The sequence below is a fragment of the Monodelphis domestica genome, chromosome 5 (assembly GCF_027887165.1).
Source record: "Monodelphis domestica isolate mMonDom1 chromosome 5, mMonDom1.pri, whole genome shotgun sequence".
NCBI lineage: Eukaryota > Metazoa > Chordata > Mammalia > Didelphimorphia > Didelphidae > Monodelphis > Monodelphis domestica.
The window spans coordinates 235,935,193-235,946,711 of NC_077231.1; the positions used below are offsets into that span (position 1 = coordinate 235,935,193).

At 46.7% G+C, this 11,519-nt stretch overlaps 1 protein-coding gene across 1 annotated transcript; it reads right to left on the reverse strand.

Moving 5' to 3' along the window:
- Window positions 1-4,087: 4,087 nt before the first annotated feature.
- Window positions 4,088-10,592, reverse strand: MNX1 (motor neuron and pancreas homeobox 1). Its single transcript, XM_001364840.4, has 3 exons — window positions 9,397-10,592; window positions 6,063-6,223; window positions 4,088-5,347 (listed from the first exon to the last, which is right to left on the reverse strand). The coding sequence occupies exons 1-3, from the start codon at window positions 10,052-10,054 to the stop codon at window positions 5,000-5,002; spliced, it is 1,167 nt and encodes a 388-aa protein (XP_001364877.2). The 5' UTR covers window positions 10,055-10,592; the 3' UTR covers window positions 4,088-4,999.
- Between the last annotated feature and the right edge of the window lie 927 nt (window positions 10,593-11,519).

The following is an 11,519-nucleotide window of genomic DNA, read 5'->3' on the forward strand; positions in this document are numbered from 1 at the left end:
ACAAGGTTCCACATGCCACGAATATTCATTCAAGCCTTTGTTTTAAAAAGATCGTATTGTTTTCATTTTGAGGGAGAGCTCAGGTTGGTCTCTACCTTCATGTATACAGCGGGAGGGGGGGGGGGACGGTTTCAGAGAAATGTTCATTCATTCTTGAACCGATAGATAATAGCAAAGATCTCAGAAGTTAACTTCTGAGAAAACCCAAGAATAAGCGGGGACTGAATCATCTTCTATTGGATTTGATCTGATTCCAGGCTACTAGGGTGACAGCCCCGGGAAGTGACAAAGAGAGCTCCATCTCCCTTCCCCCTACAGTAACTGATGGATATGTTTAAAAAAAAAAAAAGGAGGAACAATTGGACTGGGTCCCTCCGATTGCCGGACTTCCGCTTGCTGACCGTTGAATCTCTTAGCTCAGAATTTCCTTTAAGGGATGCCTTTGCTTAGACCACCATGTCAACAACTTTACTGCAATGGAGGAAAGGGGATGGCGTCCGCTGGCTTTGTGATATGTCTTTGAGGGAGGAATATGGAAACTCAATTATTCTAATAATTGCATTTAACTCTCTACGTTGCTTGGGCTGCATAGAGTAGGCCTTTGGTTTATTGGGGATAAGGCCCTTCGGTAGGGAAAAAAATGTGGTTCTGTGTGGTATTACTGAGGCCACCCCGTTTTAATCGGTTCAGACTTCCTGTCCTTGCTCGGCTCGGTTCCATCCTCTCGGGAGCTGCAGCCGAGCCAGCCCCCACTGGGCACGAAGCCGGGAAGGGTGTCGGGGAGGCAGAGGAGAGCAGGGACACGCAGTCATTCATTAGCGGGAATGAATTGTTCCTCGTGGCCCCGAGTGGGTGAGGATGAGCCAGTGATTATATTTAAATTTGCTATAATTGATTTGGGGAAGAGCTGCAGTGACAAGAACGAATTGATCATTAAATTTATTAGCGAGATAAATTCCGCTGCGATTAAGCAGCTGGCTAGAGACACTGGGGCTGCCGGGCCTAGCCCCACACCTTCCCCAAGGCAGCCCAAACCCAAGAACTCGAAGCCCAGGGCTCGTACCTAAGCACTGGTTTGAACGCTTAGGTTGGGGTTTGGGGGTCTGAGAACTGGGCCTGCGACCTGGGTCTAGGGGTGACGCGTTAGAAAAGGAAATGTCAGGTTGTCGCCTTTCCCCCTCCGCAAGATGAATTGCTAACACGCTCAGGGCCGCTAGGAAATCCCCAAGGCTGACATCTCTGTAACCCTAGGGTCGCGGCTGGCAAGGGGATTTGGGGTGCAAGGGGGAGAATAAATGGGGAGATCGCAGCTACAGCACAGAAATGGATCTCAAAGAGCCCAGAACTCAAAGGTCCTCAAGGCCAGAGGAGGGATATAAAAATGAAAAGAGTCTCTTTTCCTGATACTGACCCCTCCTCGCACCCTATTGTTCTCCTTTTTGGGAGGGATCTGAGCATTTGAGGTGTGGAGCCAAAGGAAGAGAAACCCTGGCAGGCTAGGCCTGGGAGAGAACTAGCCCCCCAGATGTGCTTTTACTTCAGACGCATCTTGGTCCAGGATTAGAAATTTTCAAATTACATGTGGCTTTGAGTGTACACTCAAACAGTATATCTCTGAGTTTTTTTAAATATTGGGGGGGGGCGGTAGCCAGAGGTGGAGAATTCCAGCTAAAGACACCCCTCCCATTTTTTTTTTCATATAAAAACTTGGGAAGTCCTCTCTTTGCGTGTAGATTTCTGCTTTTCTCTCTCCTAGGAATCGCTGAGTTGGGTCACTCTCCTCCAGCAGCCGAGTAACTGCCAGCTCGGGATCAGTACAACTCCCGGATTCCATATTACCTCAAAGCACCTTTGGACCCTGAGGCCAGTGTAAGTAAGAGTGCTTCTTCCCCAGCCCTTTCTCACATCTCTCTCCCAATACCCCTCCTCTCCTGGATCCTAGATGGATCCTCTCTAGTTTTGGTTGCGATTGGTTTTCTGGAAGGAGCGAGGGGTCATAATGAGCTGCTGGAGAAGATATTAATCTCACCCCAACCCTGTAGGTAGATGAGTCTTTGGTCTGGCTGTAATCACCCAAATGAAATACCAGACCCTTCTGAACGCATTTATCAACTGGGGAGGAGGCAGGGCTGTGGCAGCTGGTGGACACCCAAGTGTTTATAAAGAGAAAGAAAGAAAGAAAGAAAGAAAGAAAGAAAGAAAGAAAGAAAGAAAGAAAGAAAGAAAGAAAGAAAGAAAGAAAGAAAGAAAGAAAAGAAGAAAGAAAGAAAGAAAGAAAGAAAGAAAGAAGAAAGAAAGAAAGAAAGAAAGAAAGAAGAAAGAAAGAAAGAAAGAAAGAAAGAAAGAAGAAAGAAAGAAAGAAAGAAAGAAAGAGAGAAAGAGAGAAAGAGAGAGAGAGAAGAGAGAGAGAGAGAGAGAGAGAGAGAGAGAGAGAGAGAGAGAGAGAGAGAGAGAGAGAGAGAGAGAGAGAGAGAGAGAGAGAGAGAGAGAGGGAGAGAGGGAGAGAGGGAGGAAGGAAGGAAGGAAGGAAGAAAAGCTACCTGTATTTTCTCCTCTCCCTTCCCCTAGAGAGTGTTGAAGAGGTTGACGTTTTCTAAAACAAGGAAGAGCAGAATATATGTACATATGTGTGCATATTATGTATACATATATAATATATATAAACAGATGAGAAAAGTGCCTCAAATTGGGGCAGAGACTTAACTCAGAGACTGACTCACAGCTCAGGCCTTTCTTCCACCCAGAATGGAGAAAGGTAGGAGGATCCCAAATGAACTCTTTCAGGTCTCTCAGCTTATGCCCTGGTCCTTCTCCCAGGCTGCTTGGGGATTCCAGCCTGGCACACTAGTTTGTGGCAGTAGGTTGGATGGGAAACTGCAACAGCAGCAGCAACCACAGGCTTTTTTGATCCAGGGTTTCTGTCCTCCATGTGCATAGCACATGGCCAGCCGCCCTTCTGCAGCCCCTGTGTGATTGATGAGACACATTGCAGAGGTTTATTAATCCAAAGCCATTGCAGCTCCAGTGTGAAATGTTACTGCAGTTTGACTGGCTCTCCTCACGTTTGTTCTCCTGCAAATTTGCACAGATCTGTAAGTGAGCTATTACTAGCTAGGCAAAGGGAAGAGAGGAAGCAGGGGCAATGGGTTGGAAGAATCTATTAAAAATTTAAAACTTAATAAAGGATAATTGACTTCAGAAAAGCAGGAAAGGGACAAAAAAATTCATCTAAAAATAACACCAGTGCCTATTTTATGAGACTTTTGAAATAATTCTGAAAAACTCAGAGGACTAGAGAAACACTCATATAAATATAGTATATAAAAAAAAAGATAATGAATACAAAGAATGAGGAGGGAATAGTCATTCTGGGTCCATGTTTAGTCCTCCTGGCTTTTCCAGGTCAGTTAAGGATCCATAGAGATGCACAGCACAAAACTGGAGACTTTCCCTTAGGAAAGTTAAAGTAGGAAGGTACCTAAAACAAGTGCCCAAGGATTTCCCTTGATGCATAGTTTAGATCTTGGATGTATCTCTAAGCTCTCATCTTAGTTTGCAATTCTGATTTCATTCAACCTTTTCTCACCCTCACACTCCAGTTCAATACACAAAAGAACTTTACACAATAGAGGCCCAAAGTTGTGACCCTTCATATGTTCATTTCAATCACTGATAAAATGGCAAAACTTCTGGTAGGGTTTTATCTTTGTCTCCCCAGGGACAAGGCTGTAACCTGGGGCCAGGAAACTTGTTTTTGTTTTTTCATATTTTAATAACTTTTAAAATAGCTTCCTTTGTAATCCTAGGGATTTTAAATTGTATTTATTAAACTGATTATGTCATAAATCTTATTTTCTTAAAAACGTTCTGAGAAGGGATCTGTAGGCTTCAGCTATGGCAACCTGAGGGCCAAAAGGATCCATGACACACAAAAAGTTAAGAGCTCCTGCTCTTAGCTCTTATTATTTATTATTAGAACTCTTAGCTCTAATACAAGGCTGGAAATTTAGGAGACGAATAATAAGTGTGTTTTTAAACTGAATTGGATCACATTCTTTTTTTTTAAGCATTGAAATTTACACTCAGATCTAGTATAAAACCAATTTATTTTACATTCCATCATGGACGATGGGAGAAGCTAAATAATAATTTAGCATGCATAAGTAGAGGTATCTTTTTTATAAATACAATATACAAAAATAAAGACAGTACAATCTTGAGATTTCCAGCAGTTTGAACGTTCATGACATAAAGGGTTGTTTTTTTTCCCCTTGTGATACATAATAAGCACAAAACATTTTTTCAATACTCAGCAAAAGAACAGCGGTTCCACGATTCAAGTTTTAAATGTCACTTAACACTGTGTGGTAAGTTTTCTCTACTTGGTGGGGAGATGTAAGGGTTTCCAAGTATGATGGGGTCCCTTACATTCCTCTCCCAACCCCCCACTTACTCAACCACCACAACAAAATTAAATTAAAAAAAAGAGAGAGATTCAAGTTTGAACATTCCCCTGGATTTCCTTCTTTAGTTCATCTCAACAGCAGCTGAATGTAGCCCAAACCGACCCAAATTGCCAGGACTTTCAGGTCCTAGGGGGATCCCAGGGTGGAGTGGAGGAGTCCTCAGATCTTCATCCATTTCCAGGGGCAGCAGCTGGATTTACCAATCTCCTGCACACCAACTCTGGGTGCACCCTCCGATGCCCCCCCAAATCTTGGGGAAGGCAGAGAGATAGAAAGTGGAGATGAGAATTGGGGAGCATGGATGGAACAGTCAAGGAAAGAAAGATCCTTCCCTGCCCTCCCTGCCCCCCTCCCAGTCCTCTTTTGGTCAGAGAAATCAGGGTTGCAAGTTGCTGAATGGAAGGAGTTGTCAACTCCCCAAGTCCTAGATGTGACCAGGGCCAACTGGAGGATTCTCTATTGGTTAGGGGAGTTGGGAGGGCAAGGTCACACTCCATCTCTGCTTCCCCACTCCAGCAGGGTGCACTGGCTCCTCATTGGGGCGGGGGCTGATGCCCGGGTCCCGCAGGTCTTGTGCGTGGAGAATCGTCCTCTGAGGAGCAATCCGAGGAGTGGGTAGCGTTATTGTTCTTATAGGAGAAATGCCCTGCCTCCTCCTCCTCCTCCTCCTCTTCTTCCTCTGGGTCACTGTCCCTCAAGTCCCGAAGGCGGCGGCCACTGCTCTTGTCGGAGGGTAGCAGCAGGTCCTCCTCTCCCTTCTCTTCTCCTCCTCCACCTTTCCCCACCCCTCCCTTCTGCTTTTCAGCCTCTTGCGCCGCCTGCTCCTTGGCTTTTTTGCTCCGTTTCCATTTCATCCTTCGGTTCTGGAACCAGATTTTCACCTGAAGTACAGAAACAGAAAGCCTAGAGGTTAGCAAGGCCACCTCTGGCTCCTCTTAAGCTTTCCTTTCTTGAAAAGCTTCCTTTCCGGACAACTTAGGATGTGAAGCTTTGGTCTTAACTTTCTTACCCTCAGCCAATCTGTGTCCTCAGGGGTCCCTTGCTGATAGCTAGAACAAGATCCACTTCATTTCTTGCCTTTACCCCTCCTTCCCCGTTTCACTGAAAATAACCCTTCCTGTAGTGACTTTGGCCCTCACACTTTTCCCTTTCTCCTTCATTATTCTCCCCATCTCTCTCTGTTTCTGCCTCTGTCTCTGTCTCTCTCTCCTTTTCTTCGCTCCAACCTGTCCCTGGAGGAGAAAGCAAATCCCGGCCACTACGCCTAGACAGAGAGGCGGAATGACTAAGTAGTTTAGGAGGAAGAGACCTCCAACTCTTGTCTTCACTCAGGGAAGTGGGAGGCCAACAGAGCCAGATGTTCTGGGGTGAGTTTGCCTGGCGTTCGGGATGACAGCCTGAAAAGAATCACCCTCTCTCCAAACTTGGGCAAATCCTGGCAACAGCACGGGCTTTTTCAGTTATGCTAGGGATACCTGTAATGGTGGGGTGAGATCTGCAGTGGAGGGGGGGGGCGGCGGGCGGGCAGGGAGGAACCGAGGACCTCTGTGGCAGGTAGAGTGAGAGTCATCGAAGTGAGAAAACAGAAATGGCTACCTGGGTCTCTGTGAGCATCAGCGAAGTGGCCACCTCGAAGCGCTTGGGGCGGGATAGGTATTTGTTGAGCTTGAATTGGTGTTCCAGTTCCAGCAGCTGCTGGCTGGTGAAGGCAGTGCGGGGCCGTCGGCATTTTCCCAGAAGGTTAGACTGTGCCTGGGCTGCAAAGGTAGGGAGGAGTAGAGAGAGAATCAATAGAAGAGGGAAGTCTCTGAGGAACTAGATTCCTTTCTTTCTCCCAAACCAACAAATGCTCGCAGCAATAAATATTCAGTTAAGTCCGCTGCCTTCCCAGACCATAAGGCTGACTCCTAGCTCCTCTTTTATGTTTCCAATCCTTGCTTGCACTCCCTAACCATTCTCCAAGGACCTGAAGCTATTTCCTGTTAGCAGCTTGCAGCCATCGGGATTCAAAGGCTGAGACTTGAAAAAATGAAACCAGAATTGTCGCTTTTTAAAATTGTGCCAAATCTTTAGTCATATTTCTCTGTGCCTAGGAGTTCTGACATCTTGCAGGTAGCTTTGAGAGGAGGGTGCCCTGAGAAAAGAAAAACCAGTCACTCCCTGATGCTTCATCGTCTACTTATGAAACCACACATATACATCCTTTCTCATCCCGTTGGGCAAAAACCCAGATGGTGGAAAATTCAGCCAGTCTGACACAACTCTGCCTCCTCCCTAATTCTAGCCCTGGGCTCTAATACATACATGGTCTTTTCTCCAGCGAAAATAAAACCCACTCTGAGTATTAAAGGAGTATACGGACGGAGGAGAAAGGAGGTTAAAAAAAAAAAAGGCCCTTTTTGGGAAACTCTAATTACGCAAATTAAAGACCCAACCTGTCGGTGCTGACAGGGCTTAACTGGCTATTTGAAACAGTGGTTTTATTTACATAATTTCGCACGGTTACATCACAGGGAATTTTATGACCTCAAAATGAGACTCCCCTTGATTTCCCAGGAGCCCGACAAGTGGTAGATAATAAAAGAAAGGAGGGGGGAGAAAGGAAAGAAAAGAAAAAGGACTGGGGATCAGGGTGGGATGAGCTCAGTCTCCCTTGGGAGTGACAATTTGCTTTATTTAAAAAGGTCCACGCCCCCCGCTTTAGTTACACAAGGCTCCGAATTCCCAACTTGACAATACATTAGAACTTTAATTAAAACAGAGGCTCCGAGGGGACCACTTGAGAAATTGCAATGGAGTGGGGATGAGAAAAAGCTACTTTAGGGTAAACGAAACAAGTTTCCAACAGTTGCAGAAGGAGGTGTCTCTGGGAATCAGTTTGTACTCCTTGGCTAGCTTTCATGATGATTGTATTTGAATTGTGTTTTCTGACCTTAAAGTGGGAGGCCGCTTTTGTTTCTTAATTTAATTTAATCTAATCATTATGGATCAAGGATGGAGGTGCTAGAGGGGAAAGATAGTTGGAGAATCCATACAGGAAAGACAAACTTCCAGAGAGGTTTCAGGGAGGTACCCCTACCCATACCAATTGGAAGAGAAACTACCTGCTTGGTGATTTTTTATTTTCCCATTTGTTATATAATTTTTAAAAATTTTTCCATATATAGATTTTAATGAAAATTCTAGGACTCCCTCAAGGTCCAAAGCTTCTGACCTTAGTGGCTCAGTAAGATCTGGCAGTCCTCACCACAACAAATTTCAAACACACACCCCTCCACCACCACCACAATGAATAAGTATCTCCAATCTAGGAAAACGCAGATATAAATGGCATACAAAAAATTGCTGTTTTTTTTTTTTTTACAAAAGAGCATTAAAAAAATGATGGGCCAGGAATTTGGGCAAAACACTGAGATAGCTGAAGGTTGCTACCCCCTCCCCCAACTGACTGCTCTCTTATTTTTTGGAGTTCACCGTCTCTTTTGCTTTTTGGAAAAGAAACCCAAAACAGCCGCCTCCACCTCAGAAGAATACAAATCTTGCAATTGTTCAGGGGAAAGTATAGGAGAGGGAAAGTAGTTTTATTACCTCATTTGGAGTTAACCTGTTAAAAGAGCCAAGGGGGAAAAGGGACTAGTGTCCGGTGAACAAATAGTAACTCAGTTGGGATTTTCTCACTGTCCTGTGATTTTTTTCCAGTCTCCATTATCACTACCCTTCTTAGTGCAGTTACAATCAAGCTTCCCTGAAAAAGAGGCAGTCTTCTGGCACGTTTTTCTTTTCTGGGTTTTTTTTTTCTCTTTTCCTCAGGTCTGCATCTCCCCAGTCTAAACAAACCCATTCAGACGAAAACAATGGGTCCTTTTTGTTTAGGCGTAGGGCCTCAGAAAAAATAAATACATATACACCTTCCTATCCTTCTGGCAGGGGGCTAAGTAAACCTACACCCTAGTGGATTGAAGGCTTTGCCATCTCCACCAGAAAACTAGCATCTGAGCTAGGGATCTGCAGAGGGATTTAAAAGTCCATCGAGCCTTTCTCCTCGGCCTTGAAGGGGGTGGCCCGAGGTGAGCTGCTGTCGGTCTAGAGACAGAGACCTTCACCATTGCCCAAGTCTTAGATCAGCTTCAATTCCAATCAGTTCTTTCAAACCCTCAGACTCTCACTCGCGACTGATATAGGCTGCTCAAAATATTTCCGAATGGGATCTCGTTGACACAAGGAAAGTATAGTCTCCACTCGAGAAATAATTTCCGGCCCAGTCACACCGAAGTACCTCTCGCCCTCAACCATCCCCCTCCCTCCAAAGCACCTAAGAACTAGACAGTCAGCTGCAGAATTAGTCCAAAACTATGAGTCCCTGCAGTACTTGGCAACATGTGGGCCCTGTAGGTTCACCAGGGCCTGAGCTCCTACCACTGAGGGGGTTTCTCCACAAAAGCCTGCATGCACTATGGGGGCCCACTTTCCCAAGGAAATCTTTTTAATGGATACCAGTTTGCCCAGCCGGATATAATTCTTAACTTATGTCAAGTTACTTCCTCGCTCCGCATAACTATGTTATAATCCTGATAGACTTCAGGCTCACATCTCCTTTTCTCACTTTCCAAGGAAAAAACCAAACAGCAACAACAAGAAAAGGGACTGCACGGTTGCCATTTTAATCATTTGGTTTAGAATCCTCGCTGAGTATCTATAACCTGGATACAAATTATCACAGGCCCCAACGAATCTCAGATTTTTTTTTCCCTTCTCTTTCTCACTGGAATCGCTCAAAGAAGGGGGCCGAGTAAGTACAGCCAGGGTCAAACCTCAGTTTCTCTCCTCACCCCCAATCTCTGATTTTTTTCTTCCCACCTGCTTCCCATCTCTAGTTCTCCCTCTCCCGACCCGGCCTGCGCCTTGGTCCCATTAGCACTCAGATACTCACAGTTAAAATCGGGCATTTTGGGCAAGATCATGCCTGCGGTGGACGCCCTGAGCCACTGGTCGAGCTGGAAGGTGCCGGCGCTGAGTTTGATGGGATCTGCGGGATGGGTGGGGTGGGCCCCTTGCACCTGGGAGTAGGAGTAAGACAGAGCCGGGTGCTGGCCGGCCAGCGCCGCCGCCGAGTAGCTGTACATGGGATGACCATAGAGAGCCGCCTGGGTGGGGATCCCCGCTCCTCCCTGGGCTGGGTGCAACCCCAGGGCCATCCCCCCGGCTGCGGCCGCTGCTGCGGCTGCAGCGGCAGCACCCGGGTGGTGATGGTGATGGCCAGCGGCACCGCTGCCGCTGCTCAGGAAACCTGGCTTGGGCACCAGTCCGCAGTGGGCTGCGAGGATCCGAGGTGGGGACGGGCTCTCCGTCCTTAGACAGTCCGAGCCCCCAGTGTGGTGCTCCGAGGAAGGGGGGCTGCAGCTGCTGCTGCTGCTGCTGCTGCCACCACCACTGCTGCTGCCGCCGCCGCTGCTGCTGCTGTTGCCAGATGTGGCCGCCGAGGCGGAGAGAGATGTGACCAGAGCCAGCGGAGAAGTCTGTGCCGAGGTGGCTTTCGGAGGGTCGACTGCTAGCAGAGCATCGATCCGGAAATTTTTTGATTTTTCCATCAGTTCTCTTTGGATATATATGTATTTTGATCTTTCGAATCGTTTGGGTTTTTTCCTTTGTTTTGTTTTGATTTTTTTTTAAGTGGGGATGGTGGTGGCGCTGGGGTAGCCTTATTCTTAGGGTGATGGTGAAAATCTCCAGATCTTTCTAATAAGATAATAAGCTATTGGAAAATCAGACCAGAATGACCACCGTTTGGGACACCCCTCCCTCCCTCCCACCCCAGGATGCCGCACGTCCAGACACACAACTAGCACAGCCCCTGAGGACACAAATTCTTCTGCACCTGGTCGGTCCGAGAGAGCCAAGTCTTTTCACTGAAACCCCTCAAGTAACCACCGCAAAATGTCGCTCCCGCGATAGTAAGAACCCAGGCTCCTAACTCTTCCCACTTGAAGGCTCAGCTCGGTTGCTCATTGGCAGCCCAGGAAAAGACGAAACCCTTGGGGGTGGTGGTGGAGTGGTCCGGCCCCCAGGATTGGTCAGGCAGAACACCTGTCAATGTCTTTGGTGGCGGGTCCCACCCTCGTCTCCTCCTCCGCCTCCTCCGGCCCTTTCGTTTGACTCACTTTCTACCCCACCCCCACCCCCCCAGCCAGGTTAAAGGGAAAGACTCTCAGCTCAGTCCTAGGAGATTTCCTTAATCGAATGCTGGGAAGGGGGTAGCGGGTAAAAACTAGGGGGTGGGGGTGAGTTAGTAACTAGAAAGAAAAGAAAATGAACAGAAAAGCTTCCGAATTCTCGCAGTCTAGTTTCCACTCCGGCCTTTGCCGTGGGAAGGTTTTGGAAGGTGGCAGTTGTGCGCGGTTGGACCCCGTTCATACATTTGAAGTTGGAAGCGACCCCGGAGATCATAAAGTCCAAATCCTTCATTTTTCAGCTGAGGAAACTGAGGCCCAGAGAGAAGTCACTTGACCAAGGCCACACAGCTAATAAGTAGCAGAGTCGAGATTTGGACTCAAGTCCTCTGTCCGTGTGGTGAGCCAGAAGTTTAGTAATCAAATCTCTGAGCACCAAACCCAGCAGGGTGCCCAAGTCAGTCGGATCTTTTTAATATTAGGGTCCTGCAAGAGGCTGGTTTAAATAGTAAGCTCTATGAAAATGTTTACTATGCATATATACAGCCAATGCATGTACTGTAGGAACATACACACAGGCTCAGAGGCAATTTAGCAAAAGTGTCCTTAAAGAGAAGGAAAAACTAGACCTCTTTGGTCATAAGAGGGGGGCTTCTTCGGCGTTTTTTTTTCTCTCTCTTTCAGCCCCTCTTACCCCCCCCCCCCCTTCCTAGTTAAAGACCAGGTCATGCATTTTTTCTCCAAATTCGAAATCACACAGCTGTATTGGGAAATAATACTGATAAGCATAAAGACCTGTAAAATAATTTTAGAGGTAAGGAATGGGGAAAAAAATTCTTAATCCACGAATCCAGCCCCTTTGCAGATTAAATACTCTCACACATCC

Excerpts from the sequence above, each read along its gene's own strand:
- MNX1 (XM_001364840.4), bottom strand. The coding sequence starts at position 10,054 with ATGGAAAAATCAAAAAATTTCCGGATCGATGCTCTGCTAGCAGTCGAC. Across the intron at positions 6,224-9,396 it reads CAAAATGCCCGATTTTAACT|CCCAGGCACAGTCTAACCTT; the intron begins GTGAGTATCTGA and ends CTACCTTTGCAG. Across the intron at positions 5,348-6,062 it reads TGATGCTCACAGAGACCCAG|GTGAAAATCTGGTTCCAGAA; the intron begins GTAGCCATTTCT and ends TCTGTACTTCAG.